General features: G+C 31.9%; 1 protein-coding gene across 2 annotated transcripts; it reads left to right on the forward strand.

The window, feature by feature from the left end:
• The first annotated feature begins 376 nt into the window (after positions 1-376).
• LOC113550053 (protein kibra) lies at positions 377-24153 on the forward strand. Of its 2 annotated transcripts, XM_026951665.1 has the most exons (17): positions 377-920; positions 6095-6204; positions 6293-6387; positions 17037-17145; positions 17327-17486; positions 17791-18064; positions 18821-19134; positions 19244-19510; positions 19619-19891; positions 19960-20046; positions 20113-20305; positions 20365-20560; positions 20639-20826; positions 21408-21554; positions 21636-22031; positions 22091-22212; positions 22333-24149. In XM_026951665.1, exons 1-17 carry the CDS (start codon positions 793-795, stop codon positions 22463-22465), a joined length of 3192 nt encoding a protein of 1063 aa, XP_026807466.1. In that variant the 5' UTR covers positions 377-792; the 3' UTR covers positions 22466-24149. The 2 variants fall into 2 exon arrangements, with proteins under 2 accessions (XP_026807466.1, XP_026807470.1); XM_026951669.1 differs by lacking the exons at positions 377-920; positions 6095-6204; positions 6293-6387 and adding an exon at positions 14788-15214 and having other exon boundaries at positions 22333-24153.
• Positions 24154-24463: the final 310 nt, after the last annotated feature.

Raw genomic sequence — 24463 nt, forward strand, 5'->3', positions numbered from 1 at the left:
ATAATAATAAAAATAATAGTGAAAAAAGGAAACGGCGGAGGAGAAATGAGAGGAGAAAAAAAATAAACTAGACGAGGCAAAACGCGTAAACCGGCATGTGCACACACACACACACACGCGCGCGCGCGCAAGTGCTCACACACAAAACTCGGTTCGTGTTATGGTAATAGCCGCATTCCAGAGGATCCGCGGCCTGATTGGCTACCGTTTCGGTGATGTCATGCGATTGATAATAGAACCGGCCGCTGGCGCGCGCGAGGGCAGGCTGACTGGCTGGCCGGTTGGCGGGCGCGAGAGCCGCACGGCGAACGCTCTGTATACGCCGCGCGCACGGTCGTTTTTCTTGATGACGGGGGGGCAACGCCGCAGCGTTACTCGGTCCGACCATTTCCAAGATGGCGAAGCGCGCGTGACATCTACGGTCGTCGGTCGGTCCCCGCTGCAGTCGTCGTACGTAACGAACGAACGCGATTTTTTTCTTTCCACTCTCGTGTCCACGGTTCAGTTGTCGTCGTCATAGGTAGTCCAAAAATTTTCTCGTCCGATCGTCGATTTTTAATTTTTACGATTAGTTTACTTATTTTATACATACCTAATATTATAATATAATATATATTTTATCGTATTGCCGTCGCCGTTCTTCGCAGTGCATAATATTAATATCTACCGCCGCTACAACGCTGTTATCGTTATCGTCGTCGTCGGTATATTATTATTGTCGTACGCGGTGTTTGGCCGCGATGGATTCGATTTTGTGAGTCTGACTTTGATGGATACAATACCTCATACACGATGCCGAGACGACGGAACGGAGAGATACCGTTGCCCGACGGTTGGGATTTTGCGAGAGACTACGACGGCAAAGTGTACTTCATCGACCATAACTCCAAGAAGACCACTTGGATCGACCCTAGAGACAGGTAAAGCCGCGTAGCAGCGATATTGATATTATAATCACAGATTGATACCTAATGATAATAAACGATATCGTTGTATGTAATGATAATAATAATGTATATCTCAAAATATGTCAACTAATAAAATGTAGCTACCTATTGGAACGTATTTTACAGTTTATTTTTTTAATCATAATAATTAATAATATTAATGTTCAATTCCCAGTCTGATCCCCTAATGCGTGTTCAAAACGTGTGCACGCGCGTGTTTTGGCTCTTCGTCGAAATTGTGAAATGCGTACACACTCGCATTCCTTCGACAGAAATCCGGCTGGAACATCACGGTTTTTATTATTATTTTTTTCCTTTTTCCCGAACCGTCGTCAGTGCCATCTACATTGAAATATGCCAAACTAACTCCTATCCGCCGTCCCCTCCTCCACACCCTCCTGCTGACCCCTCCTTCCCGCGTAATACCGCATTCCGAGTTCAGTGAATATATACGAAATTTATCCAAACAACCGTGTGGTGTGTGTGTGTTGTCTTACAACTATATTATTAGTATTATTATTATTAATATTATTATGTACGCTACACCGGTATAATAATGAAAATAAATTAATATATTTAACTAAATAGCAATGGTTATAGCCTTATAGAAATCTAAAAAAATAATAATGTTATAATGATAACAATAACAACAACAATGATACTTTGGTACGAAATATTCTTGGTGTGAGGAACTTAATTAATATTTTTTATTAAACCATAGATGTTCAGTTTTTTCTATTTCGTCGTTATACTAATTTAATAAAATATTATAATGGTCTTAGTAGAATAATATAATGTGTGTCGCTCATTCAGGTCATCTACTACATACCTAGTATATTTTAATATAGTATTAAAAGCGTTTAACTCGTGGACTTAAATACTTCAATTTAACAGACAATCGCTCCCAACTTTTCAACAACAATAACAATAATAATAACAAAAATATGGGTACGAAATCGATTCTTAAAACATTGCGTTAGTTTTTCAAATGATTTTTAGTATGAAAAAGTTTACGGTTTGGTTTATATTTCGCATAATTTATTTATTTTAGTATATTCGAGTACCTATTAATTTTTTCGTTAGATGTGATAATATTATGTTCTGTAGAATGGGAACGATGTACAATTATTTTATCATTTAATTGTATCGATTTATGTCGATTTAAAAAAAATATATCGCTTTGGATTATTTAGGTATTATAGGCTTTGCTATGAAATTATTCCACATTTTACTTCATACTAAATATTTGTTAAAACTTATCATCTAAATTGATTACTAAGTAGTAAGAACATAATTATATATACCTAATAAACAAATCTATATTTATTTGATGTGGGTATTCAAATGTATTTTCATAAAGTTCTCGGGACTGCGAAAAATGACTCTGACGTATTTGGATATAATAAGTAATTAACTAATAACATAATATAATATAGGAGGTACCTATAATAATTATATAGATCATTTATAAGATAAATTACATTTTTTATGTTACTGCTTTCTTTTTTCTTATCATTAGGTGCCTATACCTACTGTAATAATAGAAAATATAGGTAGCTTCCAAGTTAACCTTTTTATGAATGTAAGTACGTCATAAATCATAATTAATAATTGATTCTATGAAAATATATTTTTCTTATTTCCAAGGTTTCCATTTTGTTACAATATTTTATTATTTGTTATGAAATCCAAAATATACATACTTTTTATTTACATAATACTTATAAGCTTATAAATATTATTTAATACCTAACTAGAATAGATCCGAGAATCCAAATAAAAAAAATGACTAAATTATGTTTGATAATTTATAAGAATTAAAATTGGGTATATTTATATTACGCTTGACTGCTTGAAATTATTTGCGATATGTACCTACACAGCTAAATCATTTAATATTTAATTATGAACAACATACAATTAAATGTTGCAGTATTCAATTATGTTAATTAATTTGATCCTTGAATTTTGGTTATTTTTAAGCTTCTGCGGATTGACAGTGTTAATTAAACATACTTAGTTACAAAATAACCACTACTTGTTAATAAGATATTGTATTATCAAATTATTTCATCGTACCATAAATTTACGAACGGATAATCATCTGACATAAGTTTGAAATTCAAACAAATAGGGTCTGTTACTCTGTTTATAGATGTTAGTTTATTTGTACATAGCTATAATACTATTTTTAAGGTACGTAGAAAATCGTAAATTATATATATATATCAATTTATTAATAAACGGGTTCTTAATTTCTAATCTTAAAAATAAGTAACATATTTTGATGTTTTTAAGTTTTATATAAATTGAATAATATGATGCCTATTGTATATTATTCATATGATTTTCAGTTTTTAATTTATTTATAAATATAAATACATCAACAAATTGTTTTTATAGTGAATTTTGTCCAGAGATATTTTAATTTTACATTTCACATATATTTCACACGAATGTATGTTGACATAATATTGTAATGTTGTGTTAAAAATAAACATCCCAGTAGCCACACCTTCTCCAAGTACTGTCGCCATGCTGTCTACAAAACGCGTTAACATCTAAATTTCTTATGTCTTGAGACATTAGATTATCTCTATTCATTTTTAAATTCCCCCGAAATACTATTGATGATATCAGTAAATTAAAACAAAAATCATAATCCATTCTTACTAATATATTTGTATATTAATTACATTATACATGTTTTTTCTTATTGGATCTTTATAATATTCTTTGATACTTTTTGTATAGTTTTCAATGGTATAATTAAATCGTTATACCAAAATATTGTAAATATAGTTATTAAATAAAAAATTGTGTGATAAGTAAGTAGTAAAAGTATCTAGTTATTTAGAATTGTGAAATTATTTGATTTAAATGTTAGTGAGGAAAATGGTATAAATGTTTAATTTCAAACCTAATAATATAACGATTTAACTTAAAAAATTGCTATATAGTGTATCTTTATTCTATACTGCTATAGACCTAGTTCTACTGTAATTTTATTGTTTAATATTTAAAAATAATTGTTTAATTCTATTATAGATTGCCATTTGCAGTATAATATTATATTTGTTTTTATACTGAAAATTGATTTGGTAATTGATACATTAAATACCAAGTACTTGTTAGTGGTTTTTGATTAAAGTATAATTAGCTTGTAAATTGTACAACAGTATATGTCAAGTGGCAGAAATCGGTAAATTATTTCATAATATACTTATTCTTATCGCAAATTAATGTTTGATGGTACTTTACAATTTAAATCCTGGTTTTGAAATGCGAGTTATTTTAAATATCATCTGTTTTTATATATGTACTGAATAATAATTGTTTATCAAATATAACGTTGTAATTTTTAAAATATTGATATATTTTTCAAATTAATTCATGAAGATATGTGTACAAAAGATATTTTGCTAGAATCCATGTTTGTGAATTTAACCAAAAACGTTTATAAAAACAAAATGTCTGATAATAATACATATTTTATAATTATTTAATTTCATGAATTATTACATATTATTCTCATTACATGGTTATTTTTATAAATATCTATACCTAAACTTATAAGTTATAAGTAATAACAATTTTTAAACGATGTTATATATTGTAAATTTTATTTTTTAATAAACTAAGTACAAAATTCTTTAAATATCTAAAGTTATATTGTCGATTTATGAGAAAATTATTAAATTTACCGGAAACAAAAGTTACTTATTATAGTGTTGACATTTAAATATTGTCATTATGAAAATTAGGTACAGTTCAAAGAGAGTTATTTGACGTGTATAAAAATTTGCCGTGTAAAAGCATTTTAAAATACCTAATTTATTATATCTGGAGGCATGAAAACAACTTAACAAGCAATGTGAATGTTAATTCCGTGATTCAGCACATCGAATTTAATTAAAAATTAAAGTACATGAAATTCCAATGAATTGATCTGATCCGTGTAGACATTGACGTTAATAGATTTGTCAGCTGTATGTTATCTAAGATTTAATTGTCATATGTTATTATATTTCTTAATATTTATAAGAAATTAATCATTGACAATTTGTTAATTGCTAGTATTAGTCATAAACTCATAACCCATAAATCATATTATTATTATAGCCGTAAAAATTGTAGGTGAATCTCATCAAAGTATGTGGATTGTGGAATTGTAGACAGAACATTGCTGATTATATTGAAGAGGAAAAAAGAACGAGGAATGAAAATGACGTGTGTCGAAGAATTTTTTTCTTTTTATGTATAAAATGAGAATCTATTAATTATCATTTGTTAATAGTGATCAATTATATGTGTATAATATAGAAATTTTTTTTTTTAATAGGGATCTTACTTTGTATGCAATATAGACAAACACTGTAGTGTAGTACATTTTATGTCCATCATTATATACATACTACTTTGTACCAAACATGAAATTCACATTTTTATAACGTATTTATTTATTATTTAAAACTATAATCAAATAAGTGTATACACTTACTGTGTATATTATATATGTATACGAAAGGTTAATAATGATGAATAGAAAAAAAAATTTAAAAAATGATATAGATGATTTTTAAACAATGGAATTATGTACAATAATAATTTGTACATGATTATTGCTTAATTTATTATAATATAGAACTCTACTTAAAATATTTTAGTTAATTTAGATACCAGTTGTACTCATTTTGTTTATTTTATGATGAAAAAAAAAAAAATAATATATTTGATTTACGTCAGTAATATTTGTTGACATTTTCATTCGATTTTCCGCCATCGCTGTCAAGTAACATTTTTTCTCGTATACCAAACCATTGATCAAGTATTAAAACATACATTGTAATAGTGTATTATGTATTCGTTATTGTATGTATACAGTCCATATAGATAAGTAACAAAATGTATAGGTACGTGTATAGTATGTATTTATCACAATATTCGATTTATTAAATTTAACAATGAATGCATTCAAATAATGATTACAATATATTTATGATGATTTATATAATATTTAAAATTAATGAGATCGTTTTTAATTACATGTTATTATTAGATATAATATTATAACTTTTATATTATATTGTCGACTTTATTATGCACGTTATTAGAACTATTTTTACTAACTAATTATTTTTAATTAGGTACACCAAACCACAATCATTTGCTGATTGTATTGGTAATGAATTACCTCTTGGATGGGAAGAGGCCATCGATCCAGTTATCGGAGTCTATTATATCAACCATTTCAACCGTATGTATATTTAAAATATCAGACAACGCGTTGTTATAATTATTTAACACGACATCATGGTTTACAATATATGCTTCTCGTGTTCTAGAATGCACCCAATTGGAAGATCCAAGGTTGGAATGGAGAGCTATCCAGGAAGCTATGTTGAGAGATTACCTTCATACAGCCCAAGACGTCTTAGAAGTAAGTAACTCGACATTGTTGTTTACGTCACTGAGTTTATAATCATGGTTGTATGTTATAAGTTTACTCTAAAAATATTGTGTCACGGAATTAAAATATATTTTGATCGTACTAATATTTTTGTATAATATAATATGGAGAGATAACAAGCAATATCTCAAATAGTATTGTCAAATCATTCATTAGAGGAATGTGCGATATTACAAATAAAAATTAAATAATATATATTTATAATAATATGTTTATTATTATTATTGTTAAAAGGAATTTCGTGAGTATGAAAATTTAAATCAGAATGACGGATGACAGTAATTTATTGATATCGTGAGAGAAAAATAAAAATAATATATATTTTATGGATATAGTATGCAGTTACTTTTCGCGCACTACTATACATATAATATTATATACCTATTCATTATTTAGTGATAGTTTTGCCCCACTTTTAGTTCAATGACAAATTCCACCGGACTAACCTGACTAGTCATAAAACGTTAACACCGCAGTCGCGTTACCTATATGTAATTTTTCGAATTCCACAACGCTCGTATACAGGGTGATGTCCGACAAGCTCGGAAAAAAACCATCTTAACCAGCAAAAAAAAAAATATTATTTTATATTATATTCATATTGTTGCATATTATTATCATCATTATTGTACGAAATTAGTCGTGTGCTACGAAATCGTTGTAGTTCCTTTTGATGATAATAACATAACACAACGGTCGTATGCGATATATTATGATAATAATAATAACGTGACAGGGCACTGATTCTGTGGTGGTAGTGGGGCGTTTGGAATGACGTATAAAATACTGTTGGAATAGTTTTCAGCTGCTGTTCGAACTTCGACTGTGTATTTTTTTCACGCACAACAGCGGCGTGTCTGAAGAAAAAAAAAGAAAAAAATTATTCGAACCAATGATAAATCGATTTATCGACCCCCCACCCGCAAGTCGACAAGATCGGACGATATAATAATTAGGTTTTACGAAAACGATGCAATGCAGGACCCCCTCGTTCATTACTATTGCTATACACAGCAGTTCTTATATGTAATACATATATATATGTTTATTATGTACTACTATTCCCCGTGCTTTTTTGTCCATATTACGTTGAATTACATTATAATATAATATTATTGTTGTTATAATTTATATCGTCTGTACGTATTTTATTTTACTACTATACTCGTTACAGATCTCCACGAGATTTGAATCGACGTTACAACAACAATAATAATAATAATTACACTTTACACGAATATAATCTAATATATTACGAGAAGCGTAGGTAGGTACGTGATACGTGTATATCGTAGGCGCATTGTACACACGAATGTTATCGGTTTAGGTTCATAATATAAACCCTACCCTGAGGTACACGCACCTGTAAGAGAAAAAAAATAATATTATCTTCTTAAACATATTTTATTTTTAAAAAATTGTATCCCACCCGTCCAACTAGATCGTGGTGCGTACGCGCGCAACACAGTCGCGTGGCTCAGTATTTTTTTTTACCCCACCCCCCTGCCGCTCCCGAGCCGGTTCTCCGTGACGACGCCGTGTACCGCCCGAGGGTGGGCGGGTGATTGATGGTGATTGGTATGTGACGGTTGGTGGTGGCGTCGGTGGCGGGAAAGGGGGAGAGTTATTTCGCCCAGGGCACAACGTGTTCTGTGGGCGCTGCGGGGCTCTCTCGCATCCGATCGACGGCGGCGGCGGCGGCGGCGACGACTGCGACTACTACGACGGCGGCGACGACGACGACGTTGTTTGATACGAAAAGAATGCGGTCCCTCTGCTACGTTGCCGAGTCGTCGGCCGCCGGCCGTGCGCCTTAGAATGTGGAATGTGAAATGCACAACTCGCGCGCGCTCTCCGCGCACTGTTACCAACACGTCCCTACTCGCCGCCGCCGTCCGTAGGAATATATATCTCATTATAACACATTATTTTTTTCTCTCTCCCGTATTATACATTTTGATTGCTCAATTCCATTCATTGCACGTTTTCGTATCACTTTTTTTTTGCGAATTTTTTTCTGATCGGACGTCACAGTGCGCGCGTAAAGTGGAATAGGGAACCGCCGTCGCGTCTTATCGGGAAATGCGTAACACAATATAATATAATAATTAATTATTATTGATTATTGGTCAAAACACCCTTACTCAAAACAACAGTGTACGTCTGTGTGGTATTAATATAATATAATGTTATAATAATAAGAGAGAAGAATAGTGGTATTCGATACCTGATACTTATAATACTATACAGGAGGATGTAACAGATAATCGGAACCGATTTTGTCACTAACAGAGATGTTGTGGTAGAAATGTATAACAAAAATGCGATAAACGAATGAATTGGTCATATTCTTTGATGTGGAGGGTTGTTATAGGACTAATCTTGGAAAGAGGGATGGTTGGTTGAGGGAAAAATCATAGAGGAAACCGCGATTACAATACCCACGTCATATTAAGCCAGATTATTGAAGATTGAGAATGTGATTCATACCAGGAAATGAAAAGAAATGCCAACCCTACAGTGACATGGAAACTGATCCCTCGATTGAAAACTGGAAAAATAATATTATATAATAACGATTAACGGGAGTGCTTCATGAAATTTCATAATGATCGTTGATCAATGACTTTTTATCGACATTCCTGAAGACATGTAATCGACATCGTGACGATTTCATTATTATTAATGCGTGATTGAAGATGAGCAGTACTATTAAGATTTATAGTACAAAAGTAAAAAATGTATTGACGTATTGTGATCAAAATCGTTATTAATAAGAACGTGTATATATGGAAAAAAAGTTTGGTTTCAAAATCGTATGCCGTGTCGCCGTATAATAATATTAATATCAGATTTAAACATATAGAATATTATTATTATGTTATGCCGGCACGACGTTAATAATTGGGTCAGACGTCGTCGTCTGCGATATTGTGTTTTACTCGATAAAAAAAATATAAAAATTCCGCGCGTGATCGTTATCACCAGATATTTTAATCGCGATGTTTTTCGTTAGCACGGTTTGCCGTTCAAGTCACAGTTCGATGTTTAGAAATTGTTCGACATCCGTTGTTTTTTTTTTGCTGTTGTTCAAGTTCAAATCATTTAATTATAACATACAGATGTGTACGCTTATGTTTCCGTGCATGCTATGTAATCGAAAACCCAATCGCGCAAGTCGTAAGAAATACCTATCAATTGGATTTTTATGATATTTATAATTTATATATACAATGTTTCCCCGTGATGATTATGTTCTTATAATTACAAAATCAACGATTAATGAAAAGAATACTTCGGAATTCGGATGGGTTAAAACGTTTTGTGAAACGATCTATTTACGTGATACCAAATTAAATCGTCATTGTCAATTATTATTATTATTGCAGACTATCCCGCAACGGTTGAGAGTACAATATATATATATATTATATACAATATGTAAGACCTATTGTAGCGCGGACGTAAAAATAATAATAAATAAATAAAAATTCTCTGTGGCGGCATCGGGTTCAGTTCGGTCGGCGGTGTGGTGGCGGTGGTTCCACCGGTTCCACACTTTGTGTGCTACCAGTGTTACACTCGCCGGGTCTTGGCGGCGGTAGCTCGTTGTAAAACGATTGAAGAGCGAAAGAAGAGAAGAAAATAATAATAAAAAAATATATACGTATATATGATAAAACAAAATAAAAGTAAAACAAATGAGAGAAGGAAAAAAAACCATCGCGGCAACGCCGCAACCGGCGGCAGCTACTGGTGTTACGAACACAACACGATCGGATTGTTTTCTAAACTGAAAAAAATAACACACACACACACATAAAATAAAATAAAAACGATTGAAGACAATGAACCATCTGCTCGCCGCCGCGGTGAAATGATTTGTACCGTTCGGAATGCGTATAATATATATAATATATATATGGACACGTATAGCGCGGACACACGCGATCTCGCGTTTATGTGTACAATATAATAATAATATATTAATAAGTATCCTTATCGTTATTATTTTTGCGAAATTTATTATTATGTATAATTTATTATTATAGAGATGTTCACGTCGTTGAAAATTTGAATTAATTTCGTCCGTCGAATAATAGGTCCCGGTCCCCGGGATCGCTGCAAATTGTGTTCAGGTGGTTGCGTTTTTGGGAATATGGAGTAGAGGATAATCACCACGATTCAGAATTTTCGACACTTGATTTAATATTATAGTATAAAATAAACTGCATGTGTAATTCTTTTATCAAACAATACTTATTATTTTAAAATGTATTTATGTTTTTGAAAATATTTTTTTAAAGTTTTAGATTTTGAAATAATGAGTGTTTTTGATAAAAGAATCACTCTGTATAAAATGTATTATAGGTATGCGCGTATTATAATAATATGTATAACCCAAAAAGGATTCTGAGGAATGTGTTGGTTTCAAAACAAAAAATTCCGTACGTTGTCGATTAGCCAACTGCGTTCGACCGGTTTCCCGTCAGATTCAATAGCTGAGATTAAACATTTTCATGTTTTTGGTCTGAGCGCATTATATTATTATTATTTTACACATTATCGGGTGCTCACTTGAACATTTTATCGTGGCAGCCAATATCGATTAAACAATAATAATATATTACACCCTCTCCCCACTAAAGTGTTGCATTGTACATATTGTCAGTCTGTTGTTCTCGCGGGGTTGTTCATTAAATATAATATAGTATTATAAAACCTAATGTTGTTGTTTCAATTGTATTGTAATGATATATGAAGTGATCGATTTGCTTTAAACAATAAGAAGTTAAAATAATAACTATTTAAGAAAATGAATGTTCGTTTAATCTGAATCGTATTCATTTTTCTGAAACAAATCAACGTCAAAAATCAGGTGTTATTATTATTTTATGTTTGACGTTTTCTAGTTGATTATGATAATATGATGACTAATCAGTATATTATAATAAATATTTTTATCGTATAAATAATAATATGTAACTTCAAATAAATTAGTAGCTATTTATCTTCATTTGTATTCCTTTTATATTATACAGATTTTTAAAGTATTTACGATTTACATTTTACGCTCATAAATAATAAAGACTGTGTGATTATGTAATATAAAAAAAACCACATAATCAACCGGAAATATAGTTTTTCTAGTTTCGGTATATTGAATTATTGCAACAATGTTTTACGTATACACGAGTATGTACATATATTATATTGTGTACCTATCACTAAATTTCTGAATTTTCTCATTTGATATGCAACACCAACATATAGAGCCTATAATAAATCTACATTTACATTTTTCTCTATCAAACAAATAGGTAGTTCTATAATTATATGTATGTTTGTTTACTAAATTGTATGTCTGAAAATTGGCCGAATAATTTATTACAATATTTTTTTAAAACATATTCATTCGTTGAGCGTTTGTGCGTGCATATATTTATAACATTTTTTTGTTGTGCATGCACAAGCAAAATTTAAGTCGTTTCAGAAATTACGATTACGTAGAAATAAGTGCGTTTTATTGTTCAGTGTAGATACCTACTATTAATCTGTCTTGGATCATATAATTAGGTATTATGTTAATAATATTATTTTTTTTTACGGTGTTGTATTTCTGTTTTTATCTAAAATTTCTTTGTCTAAAATTGTGTTTGTCAATACTTATCGATAAGGTGGACCACTGGTTTTAACTTGTAACATTTATTCATTCAGTAATTCCCACGAATTGTTAGATAAGAAAATCAGCATAATCACTACAGTCGTGTCGTACATGATTATAGTACAAGTACATAAACTCGCGATTGCTAATTTAATTGAGTGAAAAATTTTAAGTATAGGTATATCCATTTCTACGTTCAATTTTAAAATAGTAATTACTTATTTTCTAAAATATTCTTATGTCAAGGTTTCCCGTTCGGTTTGATATAACAAAATATGCTTGGCGGACAAACTATTATCATTTATCGCACTATTCTGATGTGCTGATCTCATCACCGCGTGACACGATAATATAATATAATGCGTTGACGTGACAATACCTACTGAGTAAATAATAACATCGGTAAAAAAATAAATATGTTGTGGATTTTGTCTTATTCTGAGTTAGCATTCATATAGGTTAGGTATTCATGCATGTATAATATTATGTTGGTAGATTAAATTTGGTCAAGATAAAAATGTGTTTACTCGTGGATATCAATGTTTTGCGAAAGAATTTCATAGTTATAAAATAAAAAAATCACAAACTAAACTGTATAAACAGTTATTGCGAGTATTTGAATAAATTAATTGGTGAAAAACAAGTTGTAAATGTGTCATAATAGTATTATATAACAGTGATGTGTTCTAGGAATTCGTATCATAATATACAATTTTCATGTAGGTTGAGTATAAAGCGTTAACCAAAAAAATTCCGTGATTGACCAATGATTAAATTTTGTGTGTATATTACGATTGTATTTTAAAATTCAATATAGATCATATATAATTTTTGAAAATATATCTTATAGCTAATATAAGAATAATACAGTTATTATCAACAAACAATGCTTACATTATTATAATTATGGTCAAGTATGATTAATTTCAACAAATACTTTTTTCCTAGTAAAATTTTACTGATTTTAATATCAATAACTCATCGTATTAATTTTATATTGTTGACATTGACAAGAATCTGAATAATTGAATTTATTTATTTTAAATATTATAGTTGTTATTTAACTGCCGGTTAACTTTAACCATATGGAATTATTTTTCCCAACACAATAAAATGAATGAAAAATAAAAAGTTAAAATTGTCGATGGGTATTTTTTGGGGGGTTTTGAAAACTACTTTCATTTTTAAAATTTCAAACTCAGATTTATGTTTTTGTGTGTGTACTAACGTTATGTGCAGTTAAGCTGCCCGATTGATTAGTTCGTAAATTAATTTTGTATATCAATGTAAATGCGTCACAAGTACCTACCTATCGTTCACGTTTTTAAATCATTTGTTTTCCAGAAGACAGTACTGTCGCGTTACTTTAAAATCGGTTTGAACTTTGTAGCATACATAGTTAGCAGTGTCGGCGGTTTTGAAAGTAACGGGACTATTACAATTACCTCAAACATATATATTATAGTTATTAATGTGAATATATTATTATTACATTGGATACTCGAATTTTGAAATATATTTGGCTTCCCTTATAGAAAACGAGTGTGTTCTACTGTTTTTCAATGCGTGCGATTAGTAAGGAGAGTATAGATATGAATGAATAAAAGTGCGTAAGGTCTGTACCCGGATATAACACAAGGGGGCAATTGCCCCCCCTCCATTCATAAAAAATATCATATATTCCAACAAAATTTCTTTTTTTAAATAGATGATGACCTTTTTTTAGTTGATAACTAACAAATTGCCCCCCTTTTTAGGACCACTGTATCCACCTTTGATATAACACTTAAAAGATCTCGGTAGATCCTTTACGGAGAGCGGCATTTTTAAATTTGTCCGCAAATGATATGTATTATATGCGTATATAATATTACGATTTGCAAACGTTGTATTTTATATTTCGTCGTATTTTTAGTGGCATACTTAGGGTTTTAATTTAAAAATATCAAACATTTGAATTTTAACTATTAATGGGATAAAGAATTTGAAAAAGTGGTGGTCGCGACTAAGTTCTCTCTACTAACCTAACCTAACGGTGTGTATGTCCAATAATCGTTTTTTACTAGCGGAGCCTTTAAACTGTAAAATGGCCATGGAAATCAAATAAAAAAATATTTGAGTTATCTCGCAGTAACGAAAACCGCATCAAAGAGTGAATGTTTGCAAAACTCGTATTTCAAATATGTATATTGTAATAATATAATAATAATTATAGGCACAACAATTTATCATTCGTATAATATAGGTACGCTTTTCACACACTCATAGGTATAATAATAATAACAAAATATAATAATAAAAATAAACATAATAGGTAGGTATATTATATTATATTGTATACCTATAATATATGGCATGTGTGTGTGAGCTCGCGTGATATTTACGACGGTCCCACTGTGCTGTTGCTGCAGCGCGCGCTCGGCTCGTCGGCGTTCCCTCACCGTATCCCACCGCCACCGCCTCACGTATGTACCGAATAGTTGGGATTCCTGAGCGCGCAAGGCCGAATTCCTCCAAGGTAGACACCCGTCCTCGCGTCGCCTCGTCCTCACGTCCTCCTCCGCGCGCCATCCGTGCGCCCCCCACCACTAACGGTTGGCCGCCGACGCCGCCGCCGGCTCCGGCGGATGGGCAACCGAAAAACTAACCCCTTGGGTCAAATTCCGGTCCCGGGATTCTGTGCGCGCGTATGACCTCAGTCTCTTCCTGCGGCTCGCGAGTCCCGCGTCGTCGTCGTGCGTGTGCGTTTGCTGTTAAAATATATCCGCCGCCGCGGTGTGTCCCGTCCGCCGGACATTGATTAAATATTGTAATAAAATATTTGTACAGTGAACATTGAGTCCGTGTTTCCTCGTCCGTCCGTTCTCGTTACCGCATAACTGACTGGCCCGTCTCGCGTGGTAAACGATCGCGATTTTTTTCGCTTCTATTCCATTTTGTCGTCACGTCCCGTCTCCGCCCTCGCGTCAGCGGATTGTGATGTGCGCCGCCGCCTCGGCCGCCGCGTGCACGACGATGTTTTCGCATTACTGTTGCGACACTTGGCCGCCGCGTTGTGACTACTCGTCCTACGATCAACTGCTTGACGTGCAGCTGTACCGGGACAACGACGGGCGCATCTACTGCGTCTACGTAAGGCCATTCTATGTTATACGATAATACTATACTGCTACATGTATTACACACCCGCATTCACTTAAAGTTTCCATGATAGTATTATTACTGTTGTCATGCGAACCGACAGATTCTGCCGTAGCTTCCGGATAGAAGAATCCGTCTAAAACTTAATCACTTTCGCGGCTCCATTCCCGCAAAAAACGACCATTTCGATTATAATATATATATATCATTTTTTTTTTGGTCCATATAAATACGCTTGTATAGCTTATAGGTTTAAATATCGAGCACACGACTGTAATACGATAATATGCAGGCTGAAGGTTGCGAAAACAGAAATTTTTAAAACGCGCGATATGTATACATCTTTATTGTCGTTTATCACAAATAAAATTAGACAAATTAATACTAACTATAATATTGTATTGGGTAATATATAAGCGGTTGTACGCGAATACAGGCGGTAAACAAACCTCGGTTGTATTGTTGCTGTATAGCAGCAGCGGATGCATCCGTGCATGCGTTCGGCTTAGAATGCTTAGATGGTTATGAAAAAATTGGTAAATATGTTTGTAATTAGGGTTCTGAGGCGTCGACACTCTAAAAAATGACCCATATGAAAATGGTCTTAAAAATTTGTATTGGCGACCTAGAAAAAAACGAAAAACGTCGATAGTATAAAAAATGCAATATACAACTTGTATATAACTTCCAACACACATATAATATGTTATAATGTGCGCGTCTGTGCAATGACGTACACGGCGCTTTGAAAGAGGCGGGCACAACCTACTAAAATCGCTTTATAATTAATATATATGTAGGTATATATATACTATTTTAATTATTTCAAAGGAAAATATTTTGTTTACTCCGTAATCGCGCACTGTCAAAAATTCTTTGCATTTTTTTATATACATAAAATTACGATTAAAATATTTTATTTAAATGCATATTTATACAACTAATGAAACAACGATTCGTCCCATTACATAACATTATTTCTGTTTACACATGCTCTTGAGTTGTCGTAATAACAATATATTTATTCTATAATGATAAACAATAAACATAATGTAATATATCCGCACAGCATGTGAACGATATTATTTATTTTGTGGACATCACTGCTATAATATTATCCGGATTACATTATTATTACCTATTATTGTAGATTATTACGATCACATTTCATTATTTTCGATATAAAATTCGTATCTATATGTAATAAATTACAAAGTCTAAACCGAACGATGCACATACATAAATGATAAATTATAATATGTAAATATATTCAATCATTTGACAAATTACCATATCATTACCTATATATAATATATACTTCCATTAATGGCTAAAAAAATATATATATACGATTAAACACTTACATAATACTGTATCATACACCGATATTCTCCATCTACCTCGTATCTATCATTCTACTATTATATCTTCTGACCTACGTTTATACGATTTTTTCATTCGATAACTGTAATGTGTTACTTGTCAAATATATCAAAATTATTACCTATATTCGTGTTAAATTGTATTCGATGATTGATATATGTGGTGTATGACCTAATTATGCACGCTATAAACGCATGTATAGTATAAATTATACTGTATAATACAATATGTATTAAAATGTTTCCCATTACTTTTGAATTAAAAATTTAAGTTTTAAAAATATTAGATACGAAATAAAATTCATATTATATGAATTTTAACTTAATTTAATTAATGTAACAAATAAATAAATCAATATTGTGTAATTGTACTAATGAAAAATTTAAAAAAATAAAACAAAATTTTAATCGTTATTAATTGTGTTTACCAGGCAAAAAAAGAAATTTACGACATAAAACAGCAACGGCTGTATTTAGCTCAAGACGAATACAATCACCTCAACAATGCTCTGTCGACATTAAACACGTCTAGAACCAGTCGTGAGTATTATACACCTTCTATTTAATATAATATATGTGTGTATAATTAAATTAAATTTTCCAATTGCGTATCTATATATTACAATATACAATACCAGCTATTCGTATATAATATATAGTTACCTACCGGACGGAAATTATAATTCTAACGATCGTTTCGTGTGCATTAACTGTATTATAGTCTGTTCGAGCTCCAGTAATATAAGTACAAAATATGATCCTGATTTGCTCAAGTCAGACGTCGCTCACGCCCGAGAAAGAGTTACCAGGTTGAAACGCGAATTGGAACAGATCGGCGTCGAGATGTCGTGCACGCGACGCGGAGTCGAGACTCTCTCAAAGTACGTATCTACAATATATAATATGATTCAAACTAGTTTTACTGTACATACTATAAATATATACAAAATATATAATCAGTCGAGAGTTCCGATTTATCCATTACCGAAATGCGCCGTCGAGAAGTGTCTCAAAAGACGGAAAGAAAGATGGTTTTCTAGTTCCAATTTAAATTTTATAGAAATATTAATATATAATACCTTCTTTAGACCAATTAAATTTTGGTTTTGAGCAATAGGTGTCACCGTGATGATATATCGATGTATCGTATAATATTTTGACAATTGCGGATTTTTGTTATTACAGCGTGGAACAAAAACTGTCTAACGACGGCAGCCGTTACAACGTGGTCGAGGCTCAAGCAATCGTGACCGAGTTGCGAGAAATTCAACAATCCTTGAGTTCCGGACAGCGCGAACGCACCGGCTTGATGCATTCGCTGGCCAAGTTGAAAGACGATCTAACGCGACTGCAGCTGTGTTCCGCCACCGACGATCCGGATTTGCAGACGCAACATTCGTCGTCCACCCAGCTCAGTGACAAACTCAGCACGGCTTCGCAGACGGACTTATCTGGCGAGGTATGTGTGTACACTGTGCATATTCAACAAACATAATATACGTCATTAAACAGGCTCAGTAGCGTACTTCGGGATGGTTGTTGACGAGAAGAGAAGTTCAAGTATATTGTATGTGAATATACTCGTCTCGTTTATTTTGTAATCCACATACTTACTCCAAGTTTTCGTTTGGTTATGGGTTATGTATAGTGATCAATTCTGCAGCAATATTTTATGTTTGGCGAGGTTGCTCTTGAAAATGATTGCTTCATGTAAACTAATAAACACACCTTTCATATTGTATTATATATAGGCGTGTTTATTGAATTACGTATATGAATTCGTAGTGATAATATTGTTGAATAATTCTGAAGAGTTTCGCTAAAGTAATTTCACTAATGGAAATATACGTATTACCGAAAACCACTTATTATTCTGTTATATATACATAATATATCGAGTTCGCGTGGTTAACGATCTAGAACCGCTGATTTACGTCATAGATCGTAGGGGGTTAGAGGCCACTATTATTATTATTGTTGTTGTTGTTGTTGTTGTAACGGGCAATGGTTAGAGATTATTTTATTAATAATGGCATTATAATGTCGATGCTGCTTATTTTTCTAACCGGATTTCAATTATTGGATGATATGATAAGGACGCGAGTATAGTAAATATTTATGTGTATAAATCGATCATTAGTGACATTGGGTGCTTAATTTGTTCAATTGATTATATATTTATATCATGAGCGTACTAATATTGTTGTATTTACAGTTGATGCCTATGGGTACGAGACTTGCTGAAATGGCGCGCATGCGCCTAGAGTACGATGAGGCGCGTAAGCGCATACAAAATATACAGCAACAGTTAGCTGACCTCGAAGAAAAAGTGATGCCTGGTCAAGAGGAATCGGATAAGGACCGATTGCTGCTGTTCCAGGAGAAGGAACAGCTGCTGAGAGAGCTTAGGAGCATAACGCCTCGTTCGAGAAGTCACCGGGAAATGGACGATATTCAAGGAGAGATCAAAAAACTTGAACAGGACTTGAATAACGCATTAGAAATGTCTAACAGAGCGATCACTGATAGGTAAGAAGACAGATTTGATCCCGTTTGCGTTTGTCCGTGTACCACGGACGATCGTATGTAGGCAATAACAATAATTACTATTAACATCCACTATGCATACGTCTTATAGATTAAGATTGCACGAGGAAAAACAGCTGCTTTTGCAACAGCTCAAGGAAGCGTTGCGGTCAATGACGCAATTGGAATCGCAACTAAAAACGCTGTCGGCGTCCACCCTGTCTGTGAGTTCAAGCTCGAGTCTTGGCTCGTTGTCCACGACTAGCAGCAAGGGTTCACTGAGCAGTGGTCTTAGTTTCACTGACATCTACGGCGGTCCTCAATGTCTGGCCCCGTCTACATACGACCGGCCTGTTGATATGGCCGACTTGCACAAGAGGTAAAAAGTCAAATAAACACCCCCTCTATTATTCTTAATTTGTTTTTTGTAAACTATATCGACACTTCTTTGTAAAGTGTATTTATTGTTTCGTTGTTTATTTTATAGAGTCGAGAGGCTTTTGCAAAACGACATTCAACCTCCAGCGTATGAGAATCCGAATGAATCATCGGGTTCTGTGGCTAATGTTTGTGGTAGCGTAACCTACTCCAGAAGCTGTCGACCAGCAAGCCCTCCACTTTCACCCATATCTGAGACGCCGCCCAGGAGCGTGTCGGCTGCGGTTAGTGACGAGTCAGTCGCTGGTGATTCGGGTGTGTTCGAAGCAAGTCACAAGTCTAATTTCAGTGCAGAAACTTCCCAAGTTCAGATTAGGCTTAGGTACTTTTAAACAATTTTATTCTAAATATATTGACAGGTTTTAATCATTGTTGTTTTATTTTGTACAGGTACTCTATAGCAGAACAAGTGTTACATGTTTGTATCGAGAGATTACGTAATGTAGTTGCACTGTCTATAGCGGAATCATGGCAATTGTAAATATCATAAATAAATATTATTACACAAGTTTTTTTGTTTTCTACAATGCTATTTTTATTTAGATACATAAAAATTGTTTTGTTGCCGAGCGGTTCAAATCCTTCATTAAGTGGTTGTACTAAGCCTATATCAGACCTGTCAAAACCCAGATTCGGGGATAGTTTTGCTTTTAATTTGCCATCAAACAAGTTATGTACAAAAACTCTACAGGTCAACGTCTGGGGATTAGGACCTGATGACATAACTGAATGTTTGGTAAGTTATTGTGTTGGTTCATTGATTAGATATCAAGTAATAACCATTTTAATTCATAGGCATGTGCTCAAGTGAGTTTGGCTGAATTTAATGAGACTGAGAATAACTCTTGGTGCAAATGGTACAACTTGTTGAGTCTGAAATTCATGCATAATGGTGGTTCTTTACCTTCCATCTTGCTAAAGGATGATGGCGGTGGTTCTGATGATTCTACTATAATATCATCTCAAACTTCAACACTTACACGCAACCAAGGTTAATTTTGTATTTCATACTATAATTGTATTGCATTTACTATGAAAGTGTTGTCTAATACAATTGTGTATGCATTAGGTTGTTGTGAAGAAAATGAAGCAAAATTTATTAACGTAGATAATTTAAATGAGAATGAAGTTGAATATGATGATGGTGATTCAGATGACAGTGTGAGTGATGATGATGATGATGATGAAGATGATGATATCGAAGTGTATCAACTGGTTGATGAAAAGAAAGAATTAGAACAAGTATTGGAAATTCCTGTAAGTATTAAATATTGCATGTTGTTTTTCAAAATTAATATTCTTTTACTTGAATTATAATCATCATGGCTTAATTTGATTTCAAGTTGTTTAAGAAGAAGTTATACCTGCGTGTGTTGTCTCTGTCTTACTAACATACATCATGGCAAATTTGCATTCAGCAGAACACATTTTGTGATGTTAGCTTTAATATTAGAGTAAATTTACCTAATATCAAATTTAAAAATAAGAATATTATCTAGGAAAGGTCATATGCTTTTATTGATAAAGCAAGCTATGTAAAATATTGCAACTTCAAAACGTTCATAACTCACTTTTAAATGATAATATCAATAAAAGCATATGAATATATGACATTTCCTGAATAATATTTTTAGCTTTGAATTATATGATAGATAAACTTAAATTAAAGCTAACATCACTAAATGAATTCTGCTAAACAAAAATTGTTCATATTGTATGAATGTATGTATGTATGTATGTATGTATGACAGAGATAACACATGTGTATAACGTCTTCATAAGTAAATTTGTTAAGTTATTTGTAAATAATCTGAATAAATTGTTTTCAATTTGTGTAGAACAAGGAAAATGATACAGAAGATAAAGAAACCAATACAGAATGTGCCTTTAGTGGTAGTAATGGGGAAAATGCCAGAGTACCTACTATAGTTATTAAAAGGTCACAAACATTTTCACCGACAGCCAAAAACCAGTATATCTGTAAAGTAAGTTAAATTTTTCTTATCAAGACCTTGATACTATTACATTTAAATCCATTCTATAATGTTATGTTTATTATTGTATAGCTAAATCGAAGTGATAGTGATAGTGCCATGAACCTGTACAGACGACATATATCATCAAGTGCCAGCATGAAAGGAATTGGTGGCAGTAATGCTGATATAGCATTCCGTCGCAATTGCTTGGAACGTCGTTCATTGCGACTAGGACGAGCGCCTGGCACATCGCCTAGTAGATGTATGCCAACTGTGCATGGTACTTCTTGGTGTCGTCCACCAAGAACGTCTATTGATCTAGAGCTTGATCGACAAGCACAGCACGCTAGGTTGTTATCGCTGAATGATGAAATATCTAGGCTTAGACAACTGAAAAATACATTGGAAATAGCCAAAGAAACCGGTGACACAGACGTGGCTGCTTGGGTTTTGGAAGATGAAGAATTCCAAAATCTCGTTAAAGAGGTATTTTATTGATAACATTTTAATTGTGAAATCATGCTAATTGTACATTTTTAAAAAAGGCTGGAGATAAAACTCTTGACGAAAAGAAAGTAGAACGACGATTAAAGAGAGCGTCACAAAAATTGTACAATTTAAGAAAAAGTAAAGCTGGCCAAGGAAAACCTGATATTATTTCATTCAAGTGAGTAAAAATTTAAATTAAAAAAAAGTATCCTAATAGCATACTTAAGTGCCGACTCCAATTTTATTGTTAATAATTATTTTATTTTCAAATCTAAACTTGTTCTGTTGTGTTTTGTAGAGAAAAAATGGCTTTCTTTACTCGACCTGGCGTTTCAGTACCTGTTCCCCCTACAAAATCTTCACAAGACCCAAAGTCTACAGAAACACGGTATCAATACACTGTAGATAGGGTATATGGAGTAGAGGTTTAATTCTATTTTTGTTATTTGTAAACTAACATAAAAAAATCCCACCTGCCGTTATTCAAAGACTATGATTTTGTACATATAAAATAAATAAAGAAAGAAAAGAAGTGGACAATGTTTTGATTCATTACATATTGTTGTAATATAATCAATGTTACATTATTGTTTTTATTTTTTAGATAAATTTTATTTATTGTTATTTTCTTATTATATTATTATTATTATTATTATTGTTGAAAATTTAAAAAAGAACAAAGAATAATATTTTGTATGTGCCTTAATTTTATAGGTTTTAGTTAAGTAGTTTAAGTGTAAGTATTTAAATATTGCGATTTGCCATAATTTATTATTAATGATAATTTTGTGTATAAAACAAACCAATTTTAGATCTGATATTCATTTTATAATTTTTTTGTTCTAACCATCAAAGTGGTTTTGAATTACTTTTTAATTTTATGTACAAAGAACCCATTTTCTATTATTACTATGGAGAAATAGGAATTCAATATTTTACATTTTTGGCTGTGACTTAAAGTTATAAAACATTAACCGAATTAGGGTTTCATATTATGCTGAATGGTATCACACCTTGGTAATAATAATTATTAATTTTTAATGGGTGCTATAATTCGGTTTGTTATAAATTGTTTAGATATGCCAGTCAGGCTCGCGAATTTATGTCAGAACACATTATATGTTATTGTCCTTTGTAAAACGAATCAGGGTAATGCGATTTTAGTTTGTACGGTTTTGTATAATAATAATTATATGTTTTATTTTTTAAAACACAATGTTTTTAAAATAAAATTAATAATAATAATATGTATTTAATATTATAATATTATACCACGTTTATAATAATTATTATTATTAATTATTATTGTATGTCGTGTTAATTTTTTGTAAATTTTTTTCTATTTATAATAATTGTTTTGTTGAGGTATTTTTTTTCTTTATCTATTTTTTTTGTGCATAGTGTACATATACTATATATTATATACATAAACAATTACCTAAAACCTACAAACTCACAAACTTGTTGTAAATTATGTTAATATACTAGAATTTAATATCATAATTGTGTCGCTTGAACGAAAAACGTATATCCTATTAAACTGGCTAGGAAAGAATAATAATTATTTTTACAGTATTATTGTGTGTTATGCATTTAATCAACGCACATTACTCAATTCGAGTCTTTTCGAATTGCGCGTAATTCATGTATGGTAGGTACTGCCATTAATTTTATATATTATAAAATTAATGGTACTATGGCGTTAATGTATTATTGTGTTGGTTGGTTGTACCATAAATACCCTACTGACCTACTGTTCAAAAGCATTACGCCCTATACTAAACACCACTATAAAACAATGTGGTTGTGATAATGAAAATAGTGTGATTATTTTTAGTTGTTTAGCGAAATTATAATATCCTAACATCGGCACTGAATACCTCGTTATTGTTGTATAAACAGTGACTCGTCTAAAATTAATTTAAAATTTCTAATCAGATCTGTTGAATGCTAGTTTTCAATAATTTAAATCCAAAAGAACATAATCAATTAAAATGTTTTTGTATGTTTAAAATAGGACTATCTATCTTAGGTAGTAACACAGGAAGTATCCTGTAGTAAATATTATTTTGTGGTCGAAAAATAATATTGTTCTAATATAAAACTATAATATGTGTAATTTTTAAACAATCAATGGAATTTTGTTGATGGAAGACATGTATATCGATTTTAAACTTTAAAAGTGTAAAAATATTTAATTCTTATATTTAAGTTAAATGTCAGGTATTACGTCAATAAACGAATATTGAATATTTCAATAGAACTAATACACTTTTAAATACACATAATATACAAATAATGTGAACTATATAATTAGTTCTTATGTAAAACTGATCTAATTATACTATTGATACACATATGACATACGGTTGATCTATTATAGATATTATATATACCATATACATGTAATGTTTCTAACTTAATGATGC

The sequence above is a fragment of the Rhopalosiphum maidis genome, chromosome 1 (assembly GCF_003676215.2).
Source record: "Rhopalosiphum maidis isolate BTI-1 chromosome 1, ASM367621v3, whole genome shotgun sequence".
NCBI lineage: Eukaryota > Metazoa > Arthropoda > Insecta > Hemiptera > Aphididae > Rhopalosiphum > Rhopalosiphum maidis.